The 13858-nt window shown below is 38.4% G+C and overlaps 1 protein-coding gene across 2 annotated transcripts in view; it reads left to right on the top strand.

The window, feature by feature from the left end:
- pcmt1.L (protein-L-isoaspartate (D-aspartate) O-methyltransferase L homeolog) overlaps nucleotides 1-9973 on the top strand; it is a 50993-nt gene extending 41020 nt beyond the window's left edge. The window contains exons 7-8 of one of the 2 annotated variants that reach the window (XM_041562268.1): nucleotides 4353-4571; nucleotides 9179-9316. In XM_041562268.1, the coding sequence (XP_041418202.1) occupies nucleotides 4353-4532 (180 nt within the window). In that variant the 3' untranslated portion in view covers nucleotides 4533-4571; nucleotides 9179-9316. Of the gene's footprint in view, nucleotides 1-4352; nucleotides 4572-9178 lie in introns of both variants that reach the window. The other variant, NM_001095164.1, reaches the window with a different exon arrangement.
- The last annotated feature ends 3885 nt before the right edge of the window (nucleotides 9974-13858 follow it).

Raw genomic sequence — 13858 nt, forward strand, 5'->3', positions numbered from 1 at the left:
TGTTAGGGAGCTGCTATCCGGTTACCTTCCCATTGTTCTATTGTTTGGCTGCTGGGGGAAAAAAGGAGGGTGATATCACTCGCAGTACAGCAGTAAAGAGTGATTTAAGTTTATCAGAGCACAAGTCACATGACTTGGGGCAGCTGGGAAATTGACAATATGTCTAGCCCCATGTCAGATTTCAAAATTGAATATAAAAAAATCTGTTTGCTCTTATGAGAAATGGATTTCAGTGCAGAATTCTGCTGGAACAGCACTATTAACTGATTCATTTTGAGAAAAATGTTTTTTCCCATGACGGTATCCCATTAAGTAAAAGTTTCCGGCAAAAGAAAGAGATCTTTATACAGAGTAAAATGACTAATGTCGTAGCTTGAAAAGAAAAACAACCGCTTTACCAATACTCAATTCTGAGTTACAAACAGGGTATGGTTGCTGAGATTAATGACATTCAATATCTCTGAGTTCTCCTCCCTCTGCCTCGATCTCTTTCCCAGAAATTCTGAAGCCGATAAGCCAATCTCTCTCGATTTCTGAGCTCTCTTCCCCCCTCTCCTGACCCTTTTCTGTTGTCTGTCACTAAAAAATAGGAAGATGCTGTTGTGTTGGGTTTATTGGGTTTATTCAGAAAGTTCATCTGAACTTTCTGATCTGGAGAAATCACTATGTGATGTATTTCTATTACTCCCCCTACGTCCCCATTTGAAAACTGTGCCCATTGTGTAATCCGTGGTGTCTCGTAGTTGTTTGTTTCTTCCTATCAATAATCTCCTGTGCAACCCAGTCTATTTCCGCATTTATCCTGGACATTCGTGAAATATGCACTTCATTTTCAGAAAAATTGGATCATTTATCTTACAAGTAAGATCTGATATGACGGTTCTCTCTAAATTTAGCAACCTCGTGGAGCAACCTGTGCAGTACCTCTTCCCACCTGTTTCTGAAACTTATCATCCTGAGTTTCTAAGGTGGAAAGAATCTTTATGCACAGCCTCCTTGGAACAATGTTGCTTTCAATGTATTTATTATATGTGGAGACAGTCCACCACGCTCTAGTTAATGTAATCTGATTCTGCTGGTATTCAGCTAGTAGTCCCTTCCAAGCATTACCTGATTGTGAAGATTTACTACTCACATCAACTTGGAACACATATGAAAGTTGATTAGACCATTTCTCAAACCAAGATTGCAGATTCAGAATTGGGGGCCGTCATGATTATGCTGACAGTGACTATATGAGCAAAAGGAAGGAATAACAGAGCATAGAAATAGAAGGCAGGGGAGCACATCCATCAAAATATTGTCAAAAAAATATGGTGTGCAGGGTCAGTTGAGTTAATCATGTAGCAAGGTGAAAGAGAGAAAGAACTGACCATGTAATTGCAACTTCCCATCTATTACATCTGAAACCTCTTGTGTGTAATGTTAAAACATAACTTTAATAAATTATTGACATAAAAAGTGTTATTCATTTAAAATAAGGGTTAGAACCAGGGGGACAGGATTCCCAGAGGCAGGGGTTTGGTCACCACCATATACACGTACTGTGTATACAGACCTGCCTAATAGAGGTATTGTATTGCAATCTGGAATGTGTGATCCTGTAGTATATTAAGAGACCAGCAGAGTCGTCCATTCATTCACCCTCCAATGCCAGCCCCTCCACCCACAGAGTCCCCTCCCACGGGTGATACAGTTGAAAACACTGTCCGAAGTGTAATACTAAACCTTCAAGGTGTACACACTGGCTGCCAACCGAGCTGTATTGCACCTCGGGCACACCTTTGCAGTGAACTGACTGTCAAACAACCTATTGGGCACACCTCTGTAGTAAATTCACTGACTTGTCTAATAAGCTATACTGTGCCTCAGGCACACCTCTGCAATGAATACCGCTCCTAGGCAGCACTGACCCTCGGATCTAATTCCACCATCAACCCCTTCACCCACATCGAGTTCCCTCCCAATCGTATCAGAAGTTCTGCCCCTAAGTCAAAGTATAGTTCTGGCTCCCTGTCCGACCATGAATTAAAAATGCGCCTGATGCATGTTTCACGCGAATCATCCGGGCTTTGTCAAAGGCATGAGGAGAACCGGGTGCTTGCCAATATTTATAACCGCTCATCAGCAGTTAGGATTTGAATAAGCCTCCAGTACGTTATGCAGGAGAGGTCAGGAGGCATTCGTCAGTCTCTTCAAGTATCGCTCGTCATGGACTCCACTTTATTTGTGGATAGACATGCTTGCATTACCTGCAGTATTGCCGTAGAATTTCTTTCATAATGTATCTATGGGAACAGTGAATTAGGTCCTAACCATTAGGTATCATTCTCCCATATGCCCCCTATGGAATATAGCATGCAAAGCTCATAAAGATCGTAATGAAAAAGTACATACACCCTCATATAGTGGCCATAATAACATTACCCAATTATATTGGTGCAGTCAAAAAAAAAAAGGTTTCTATGAAAGTATCATTATGAATGTATTCATTTAACACACAAAAAATGTTTTAAAAAGTATCAAATTCTAATATTTAGTTGGTGGCTACATCTAAAAATTCAGTGTGTATTGTTACTTTATTTTTTTTCAGTGGTGAACTCTCTGATTTCTAATCATCAGATATGATACTTTGTATTTCCTTTCTAGAATTTTATATACAAGATGGGTTTCAGCCTCAATCTCCACTGACATTTTTCGATTTCATATGTAACTTAAAAGGATCACTTTGATTTTTTGACTGCACCAATATACCGTATATACTACAGTATAAGCCGACCCGAGTATAAGCCGAGGTACCTAATTTTACCTACGAAAACTGGGGAAACTTATTGACTCGAGTATAAGCCTAGACACAACTACAGCCCTGTCTCCCAGCAGCGCACATTCCACCAAAGCGACCCCCCCAGCGATCAACCGGACTTCTTTGCAAAGTTGATGGTGACAGAGAATTGCAAAAAGGATTACTGTGTGCATTGTCCCACTACCATGTGCAGAGGGTGCTGTGTGATATTGCCATCACTGTTAATCTTTCGTATAACCAACAGATGGCGCTGTGTGATATTGCCATCACTGTTAATCCTTCATATAACCAACAGAGGGCGATGTGTGATATTGCAGTCACTTTTATTCTTTCATATAACCAACAGATTGCGCTGTTATATTGCAGTCACTATTATTCTTTCATATGACTAACAGAGGGCGCTGTGTGATATTGCAGTCACTGTTAATCTTTCATATAACCAACAGAGGGCGCACTGTTATTCTTTCATATAACCAACAGAGGGCGCTGTGTGATATTGCAGTCACTGTTATTCTTTCATATAACCAACAGATGGCGCTGTGTGATATTGCAGTCACTGTTATTCTTTCATATAACCAACAGAGGGCGCACTGTTATTCTTTCATATAACCAACAGAGGGCGCTGTGTGATATTGCAGTCTCTCCCCAAGCGAACTGTTGGTATAGGAATGATTAAAAATGATTGCAATCTCAGCTACTGCCCACTGACTCAAGTATAAGCCGAGGTAGGCTTTTTCAGCACATTTTGGATGCTGAAAAACTCTGCTTATACTCTAGTATATACGGTAATATTATTATGGACTATACTATATGAGGGTGTATGTAATTTTTACTTTTTAATACGGACACTATATTTATTCTGCAGAATGCTTTACCATACCTGAGTAAACCGCTTTTAAAGCTTTCTCTGTTTGTTTAGGATAGCAGCTACCATATTAGCTTGGTGTTACATCACTACATCTTTTCATGCTCACTCAAAGTTCTGGTCTCAGATTACAGCAGGGAGGGGAGGGGGAGAGGTATAGAGTAGCAAACTGAGCATGCTTAAGCACTGGCCTTGGAGGTTTATGTTGAAAACAGGAAATCTGATACAGAAGCCCACACTTGATAAAGGGCATTTGAGGCCCGAAACATGTTGTGTGTTTTGTAGCTGCTAATAAACTACATTGTTGCAGATCTTCTGCCTTGGATTGTTCTCCTCACTTTACTAGTTATTACTAGTTATACAGAAGCCCATGTATACACAATAAATGGACTCTGCAGCATTACTTTGAGGGTTTACTGATGTATTTATATAGACCATTCTAATAAAGCTTATTTACTTCTAGCCTTTCCTTCTCATTTAACTCACCTTAGAGGATATATCTATATATCTGATATTCTTTGCTGTTATTGTAAGTCTTTAAAACCAATGTCAATAGTTATGCTGCTGTTTACAAGCTCTGCTAGTTGATGTGGCAAAGTTAAATTATGTGTTCTAATATCTGATCCAATGCGTACACAAGCACAGCTGTATTTGAGTAAATTATCCTTCTATATTTTCTTGCAGCTTATAGATCAACTTAAACCAGGAGGAAGATTAATCTTACCTGTTGGTCCAGCTGGTGGAAACCAAATGTTGGAACAATATGATAAGCTAGAAGATGGAAGTGTCAAAATGAAGCCTTTGATGGGGGTGATCTACGTGCCTTTAACAGACAAAGATAAGCAGTGGTCCAGGTGGAAGTGATTTTCTGTTCCACTAATTCCTCTTCCAAACACACAAAAGGTGAAAGGTCTGGACCGTAGCAGATGACTAGAATGGCTGCATTTACTGCTGTCAATGCTATCTGCTATTTCCATACCGCATAACATACTACATAACAATGTCCTAACAAATTGAGTAGCATTTGCATGACAAAACAAAATTAAAAACATAAAGTGTTTCTATGCAGGAGTGGGCAGTACTACCGAGGACTTTTGACCAATTTTATCAGAATTTTGCTTTAAAGAAATATTGCTTAATTTGTTTTTATATCATGAATTTAATTTGCTGTTAAAACATATGGTAAATATTATGTATATATGTTATAAATTTGGAAGAAAAGTATTGCCCACTGCTGTGCTTATGACTTTGTTTGTAAATAATAAGAATTAACGCATTCGAATTAAATGCTTAAAATTGCTCTCTTAACAAATTTATTGCAACTAAATAAAAATTAAACTGAAATCTTAAAGCCATTGTAGATGATACATGTGTTACTACAGATATGGGATCCATTATCCGGAAACCTGGTTTCCAGAAAGCTCTGAGTTACGGAAAGGCTGTTTACCATTTACTCCATTTTATTCAAATAATCCAATTTTTTTTAAAGTGATTTTTTTTCTCTGTAATAATAAAAGTGCCTTGTGCTTGATCCAAGCTAAGATACAGTATTGTGAAAAAGTTTGGGAACCCCTCTCAGCCTGCATAATTTACTCCACTTTCAACAAAAAAGATAACAGTGGTATGTCTTTCATTTCCTAGGAGTACTGGGGTGTTTTCTGAACAAAGATTTAAAATCTAAATTTTTTTAGTGAAGCAGTATTCAGTTGTATGAAATTAAATCAAATGTAATTTTGCTAATTTGAATGCTTCTGTTTGACTCTCCTCTGAAGAGTGACAGCATGGGATCCTCAAAGCAACTCTCAAAAGATCTGAAAACCAAGATTGTTCAGTATCATGGTTTAGAGGAAGGCTACAAAAAGCTATCTCTGAGGTTTAAACTATCAGTTTCAACTGTAAGGAATGTAATCAGGAATTGGAAGGCCACATGCACAGTTGCTGTAAAACCCAGGTCTGGCAGGCCAAGAAAAATACAGGAGCAGCATATGTGGAGAATTGTGAGAATGGTTACAGACAACCCAAAGATCACCTCCAAAGACCTGCAAAAACATCTTGCTGCAGATTGTGTGGCTGTACATCGTTCTACAATTCAGCACAATTTGCACAAAAAACATCTGTATGGCAAGCCACAGAGTCACTTGTTGTATGCAAACTCTCATTTAGACAAGCCACAGTCATTTTGGAACAAAGTGCTTTGGACTGATGAGACAAAAATTTAGTTATTAGGGCGTAACAAAAAGCGATTTGCATGGCGGAAGAAGAACACTGCATTCCAGAAAAACACCTGCTACCTACTGTCACATTTGGTGGAGGTTCCATCATGCTGTGGGGCTGTGTGGCTAGTTCAGGGACTGGGGCCCTTGTTAAAGTCGAGGGTCGGATAAAACTTTAAAGAATTAAGAGGGGTTTCCAAACTTTTTCATATGACTCTAATGCATCCTTATTGGAAGCAAAACCAGCTATTGGCTTTGTTTATTGTTTACATGATTTTCTAATAGACTTAAAGTATGAAGATCCAAATTACAGAAAGATCCATTTTGTAAAACCCTAGGTCCTGAGCTATCTGGATAACAGGTCCAATTCCTGTATTATTTAGGTATTGTTAGGCCCATAAAAATCCGCTAACCTTCTAAATGAAGGTTAAATAGCATTATTTCTCAAATACCTTTTTGAATCTTGTTTCCATCAGTCTGGGAATTCATAATTCTAGCAAGCAGGCAGAAGCCATTTTGTGGACACCATTATTAAGGCAAGCTTTGCATCATCTCAAAATCTTGTTTGTGCACCAGAATGGGGGACCCAATGCCCATCCCCATGCCCTGGCATCACAATTAAATGGTGATGACAATGGGTGAATGTGTGGAAATGGAAAGTGAAAGTAATTGTCTGCCCCGCCTCTATGCCTGTTTCTGCATGTTTGCCACTTAGGACACAACTGAAAATTATTTTAAAAAGAACCGTACTTTTAACAAAAATTGTTAACATTTCTGATTGTAAAATTCCCATTCATAATAAATTATTTTCCAAGCAGTGAACCACCACTTTAAATTAATGACAACAGTTGTATTACTGAAATAAAAATTCACGTTCATGTAGTAAAACACATCACACATCTTTAAAACTAGTGCTGATTCATTGTTTTCACTGGTACTACCAATTCAGAAGATGATTTATACCGTTTTGTTAAGCTCTCATTAATTTGCATTGTGTTAGTGTTAATGCAGTGTTCATTTTCTTGGGCTTTAAAGAATAAGTAAACCTTTTTTCTATCTCTAGAATTACTCTAAGCCGTCCCCAGAATAACTTTCTACATGCATTCAGTTTTATTTAATTTCACTATTAGTCAGTTCAAATGCGTCCTAGTTACTTATCCTTTTTCTTTCTGAGCACTCCTTCTCCTTCTAAACAACAGTTTAATGGATCTTCATTTTTCTTCTTTTTTTATTGTTTTTGAATTATTTGCCTACATAGTAAGTTAGAATGAAAAAAGACACACGTCCATCTAGTTAAACCTTTTAACTTTTTTTTAACCTGCCTAACTGCTATGCTAGTTGACCCAGAGGAAGGCAAAATACCCCATCTGAAGCCCCTCCAATTTGCCTCAGAGGGGAAAAAATCCTTCCTGACTCCAAAATGGCAATCGGACTAGTCCCTGGATCAACTATGCGCTATCTTCCATAACCATGTATTCCCTCACTTGCTAAAAAGCCATCCAACCCCTTCTTAAAGCTATCTAATGTATCAGCCTATACAAATGATTTAGGGAGAGAATTCCACATCTTCACAGCTCTCACTGTAAAAAAAAAATGGGTGACTCTTTCCCCATTTCCAGCTTTTAAATTGGGGTTGTTGAGCCCATCTAAAAAAAAAAACAAATGCTTATGTAAGCCTATAGAGGTATTGTTGACATTGCAAACTGGAGAGTTAACTTAAAGAGCTGCACTTGAACTGTCTGTAATAGAGAAACAAAATCTGAATGCAGGGAGAAAGGTATGTTATGTTTATGAGTAATTTTAGGGAATTTTAAAATAAATGGCGTACATATGCATTTTGGTATGGTGTTTGAGATCAGCCCTACCACTGAGCTAAAATACCCCTTAGCAAAATGTGGAGTTTTGATTTCTCAACAGACAAATTGGCACTCTAATCAGTGCAGGAAATGCTCTAATGTGTCCCTACTTTAATAGCTGGAGAAAATGGAAAATGCTGGGCATACCCCTGTTTGATGTATAGAAAAAAAGCTGTCCCATAAAGGGGTGATTCATCTTTAAGTTAACTTTAAGTATGTCATAGAATGGATAATTCTAAACAACATTTTAACTGATCTTAATTTTTTTTTTTTTAATAGTTTTTGAATTATTTGCCTTATTCTTCTGACTCTTTTCAGCTTTCAATTGGGGGTTGTTGACCCCTTCTAAACAACTAATGCTATGTAAGCCTATAAAGCTATTATTGTTGATACTTTTTATTACTGTTCTTTCTATGCAGGACCTCTCCTATTCATATTCCAATTTCTTGTTCAAATCGGGGCATGGTTGCTAGGGTAGTCTGGACCGTAGCAACCACATTGCTGACATTGCAAACTGGAGGGCTGCTGAATAGTAAGCTTAATAACTCAAAAACTACAAATAATAAAAAATTAAAACCAAATGCAAATTGTCTCAGTTACTCTTTGCATCATACTAAACGTTAATTTAAAAGTGAACAACCCCTGTAATCCTTTTCTGCAGCCTCCTGTTAGAATGTACTCACTAAGCATTCAAACATGATAATGGGTTCATCTTTATATTTAATCTTTATGCTACTTTGACCAATTAAAGAGCTAATATTTATGTATTGCCCAAGCTGCATGATAGCCTGCTGGAAATGTGGTCAATATGTTACCTTTTTTGTTAATTAGAAGCAGAATAATGTTTGCTTCACTTAAATAAAAATATGCACATAACTAAGACTTTCTGTACAGAATAACCTTGTTTATTTTGCTGTTCATTTATATTAACAAAAAAATCAGAATATAAAGACCAATATAAATAGTATATTAATACCTTTAATACTTTGGGCTTTAAAGGAAGGACATACAACATTTTACCTAAATATGCAGACATAAGCAATACATTTATAAACATTACATTTTGTATTGTACAATAAGTTATTTGTTGGGAAAATTGAAAATTCTTATCCAGTAAACATGTTATAAAAGTTTTCAGTTTTTTCATTTAATCCATGATTATTATTTATCTCTGACAAAATAACACCAAGGGCAGCTGGGAACAGTGATTTTTGGTGTTTTCCAGTTTTTGCCAAAATTACCTTGTATGGTAATTGCCATAAAGGGCAGTGAAAGGTAATTTTTGCCATAAGTCTAATAAAAAAAAGAAATGTAAGGAAAAACACCCAAAATCAACCTATTTGCAAGACACACTTGCTTAAAGGCTTTGCTTTCTGACTTCAGTTACTTTATTTAAAGTCAAGCGAAAAATGTGACTCCATAATTTCCTCCTTTTTTGCAGGGATGAATTGTAACCGCTCATACGATTGAGACAAAGTATTGCAATGCAGTGCTCAAGGCCTTCTCAAAAGCATTTTCTTCAGAATCATCAGCAGTGCAGCTTGTTTTGGACTTTATTACCCTGTTAAAAGCGGTGTGGAATGTTTGTTTTCTGACTTTTTTAACTGAAGGGGTTGCAGAATTATTTGGGGAAGGCATATTTAAGTTTATTTTAGATATAAAAAAAAGTTTGACCAATTTAATGCAAGCAACCACTTTGACAGCTATTTAATTAAAATTGCACGTATTCTGTTTTCATCTCCGGATACACAAAAACTGCAGTGTACAGCATTGTTGTTACATTTGAAGTTCATCAAATGCCTCACATATGCATACTATAAAGTTTCTGCTAAATGCTGCTAAACATATAGAAATGAGCTTCCTTTATTTCAACTGGTGTCTTAGAATAGCATGTTGTGGATGCAGTCAGCGGCTTAACCTTACTACTGAGCAATGTCTTTGTCTTAATTTCCTTTGCATCCAGGAAGTACATCACACTTTAGTCTACAGTTAATGCTGTAGAAATTATAAATTCTATTCAGACTGGAGATTTAAAAATCCATTCTCAGGCTAAGTAATAATTGGCGACCAACACTATGATAAAGCACCTTCCCATTGATGCAGTTTATTGATATATTGATACTCTGTTTAAGAAATATTCTGTATAAGAAATAAACACATGCTGTGTAAGGTATGTTCATGTTACCGAACTGTTTATGCAGCTCTGCTTTGCCAAATAAAGTACAAAGCAAAATCACTGAACTGTCTTAGTTTGAAATGCCACAAGCATAAATATATATGTAACTTTTTGTGTAAATGGAACCTAACTGCTATTTGATTAACAGACAAAAAGATTTGAGGCCTCTCTAATTTGTTAGAGAGAGAAATCCCTTCCTCACTCCAAGATGACAATGGGACCAGTCCCCTGGATCAGCTAAGGGCTAATTTCGGTATCCCTGTATACTGGTATGTATGTGTGTATGTATAGAGAGAGAGACACTGGTGCACTCCTCAATGAAAAAGCTAACAGCCTGGGTAGGCTGGTAAAAGCTTACATATAATAAATGAAAAAGACCGCACTCACAGGACTTCTCATGTGGATTTATTCCTCAAAGTTTTGGCTACCAAACTGTAGCCGTCCTCAGGTGCAGTCTTTTTCATTTATTAGATATATATATAAGTCCATTGGGGGCCAACACTACTCGTGTAGCAGGTATACTGTGCCTGGGTGCTATCTGCATCAGAAGAAAATATCCATAAAGAAGGCGAGCACTCACAGGACTTAGAACAAAATAAAGAAAAGATTTGTTAGAACAAAAAGGAGTTGCTGACGTTTCGACTAGCACTCTAACCTTTCTCAAAATGCCAAACAAAATACTAACCAATCATTTAAACACCAAGTGGCGGGAAAACGTAGGTGCTGACGTCATCTGGCGTCTGAAAATTTTTTTTCAAGATACTTCATGTGTACATAAACAAAACATATATTCAAGGAAAAAAAACAAAAAAGAAACACAAAAAACAAAACATTAAAACCATCTATATGGTAAAGTGAAAGGAAACCTTGTGCCATAGTGTAACACATGTAACAACTGTTGGCCACCCCAACAGAGATATTACATTAATACTTAGTTGAGCCTCCTTTTGCAAGTGTAACAGCCGCTGGACAATTCCTATAGCCTTTGATGAGTGTCTGGATGGCTGTATTTTATACCATTCGTCCATACAAGATCTCTTCAGTTCAGTTAAATTCGATGGCTGCCAAGCATGGACAGCCTGCTTCAAATCAACCCATAGATTTTCCATGATATTCAAGGTTGTGGGGGGCTGTGACGGCCATTGCAGAATATTGTACTTTTTCCCCCTCTGCGTAAATGCATTGTCTTGGAATATCCAACCTCTAAGTAACTTCAACTTTGTGACTGATGTTTGAACATTATCCTGAAGAAGTGGTTGATATTTGGTTGAATTCATCAGACCCTCGACTCTAACAAGGGCCCCAGTCCCTGAACTAGCCACACCGCCCCACAACATGATGAAACCTCCACCAAATTTGACAGTAGGTACTGTAGCAGTTGTTTTTCTTGGAATGCGGTGTTGTCATGCAAAGCACTTTTTGTTATGACCAAATAACTAAATTTTTGTCTCCAAAATTACTGTGGCTTGTCTAAATGAGCTTTTGCATGAGTGGCGTGAGTGCAGAAAGGGCTTCTTTCTCACCACCCTGCCATACATTCTTTGTGCAAATTGCGCTGAATTGTAGAATGATGTACAGATACACCATCTGCAGCAAGATGTTCTTGCAGGTCTTTGGAGGTGATCTTTGGTTTGCCTGTAACATTTCTCACAATACTCTGCATTTGCCGCTCCAGTACTTTTCTCCAGACCGCCCTTCCTGACGGTGCAAACGCTGTTGGGTTAAGTATCTACCTCCTGGAGGCAGCACAGAAGAAAAAACAGAATCTCGACCCTCTTCATATAAGCTCTTGCTCCTCCTGATTCCCCTCCTCTTCCAGGTGTTATATATTACTTTACTGAAGAAAGAAGCTAACAAATGCTAACAAAAGAGCAGAAGGCACCCTAGCTCAGGATACACAGTTTCTTCAGTGCGTAATCCCCAGCCTTATACCACTCCTCAGGACTGGTGCAGCTGCATAGGGGAATTGCTACCTATTGGCACAGCCACAAGTGCTGCTGTTGCACCAGATTGAAAGGAATGAATTAATCACAAGAGCGACATCGGAACGCGAGAGTCCTGAGTGTACTTCCGGGTGTCGGAAGACATGGCGCCAGCATGACCAGCACTGCTAGAACCAAGACAAGAAAGACAGATAAAAAATCCCACAACCATCTTAAGAAATGCAGGATTTGCAAGCATATATTGTGCAAAGGGGAACAAGAGGTATGTCTAGATTGTGCAGAAGCACCAGATTCAGCACCAACGTTATCACCACAACCAATCCCATTACAACATGCAGAGGGCAGCCCTCCACACATCGATACTCAAGACCCTTCTATTTCTGCAAAACCCCCTCAATTAGAGTAACTTTGCGACTGGATCAAGTCTACCATTCAGTCTTCCATTAATCAACCCCCTACTCATAATAAGAAGCGGAAGGCACATACATTTTTAGATACAAATTCCTCCAATTCAAAAGAGACGAGTGATCAGGATAGTGATATTGAACCAGGAGAAATCTCTACCAGTGAGAGCTACTCTGATGACAGACACAGAACAGCAGAACCGCTCAGTTGCTGGGCCAGAGACAGCCAAATGATTACTTTGTGAAATGCTAGCAATGCTAGAAATCAAAGACCAAACAGCAGTCACTTTAAAGGCTGACAAAGTGTTGGGAGTGCAACCCAGAAAAGCAAGAGCTTTCCCCTTATTTACATCAGTATGACAACAAAAGGTCAATGCCAGATCACCGGCTTGCCCAAACTCAGCGTTTTCTTAGCGCTTACCCTATTCCAGAGGAACAATGAACAATTCGGTACAAGGCCCCTAAAGTAGACTCTGTGGTAGCTCAGCTGTCCAAAAACACAACACTACCAACAGAAGAAGCGGCTTTCAGAGAGCCGACGGACAAAAAGGTGGAAGTTTCTCTGAGAAGGGGATATACACATCAATTCTGAGACCAGCAGTGGCACCTGTGGGTTTAGCACACATGGATAGATTCTGGTACCAGGAGTTACTAAAAAAAAAACACTTCACCAGAGCAATTACACAAGGAACTACAGCATTAGCTTTTTTGTCAGACGCAGCCATGGACATAGTAAAACTAGCAGCCACAACCAGTGTTGACACAATAGTGGCACGAAGAGCACTATGGTTATGTCATTAGTCAGGAGACACAGCATCCAAGACCATGTTAATTCATCTCAGATTTACAGGGGAGACCTTTTCGGACCTGACTTGAAGCAGATTATCACGGAAGTTACAGGGGGGAAAAAAGCACATTTTTACCATCGGGCAAAAACCCCAGATCAGAACAATCCAATAGAACATACAATAGGCCATGGAGCTCCCAAGGATGTTTATTTTGTTTCTTTCGAAATACCACATTTTGTCCTTCACCAAAAAGGGCAGACCAAACTGGTCCAATCAACAAAGACAGACCAGGAAGCCAGACCCACCAAAACCCAACTCAGCCTGATTTAAGGCCAAGCGAGGGGAGAGCAGGAGGTCGTTTTCAACAGTTTTTTCCAGTGTGGCAAAACCACATACAAGACAATAGGGTGCTATCTATCATAGAAGGATACAGGATTCCTTTCAACAGCCTACCTCCCTGCAACTTCAAGCGCACAACCACACCAAAAAACATAACGAAAAGACAAGCTCTATTAACTATCGTCAATGATCTTCAGAACAACAATGTCATACCAGTACCACACAAAGAACACAAAGGTTTTTACTTAAAGGGATACTGTCATGGAAAAACATGTTTTTTACAAAATGTATCAGTTAATAGTGCTACTACAGCAGAATCCTGCATTGAAATACGTTTTTCAAAACAAGAAATGGATTTTTTTATATCTAATTTTAAAATTTGCTATGGGGCTAGACATTTTGACATTTCCCAGCTGCCCTCAGGTCATGTGACTTGTGCTCTGATAAACTTCAGTCACACTTTACTGCTGC

Source organism: Xenopus laevis, chromosome 5L (assembly GCF_017654675.1).
Source record: "Xenopus laevis strain J_2021 chromosome 5L, Xenopus_laevis_v10.1, whole genome shotgun sequence".
NCBI lineage: Eukaryota > Metazoa > Chordata > Amphibia > Anura > Pipidae > Xenopus > Xenopus laevis.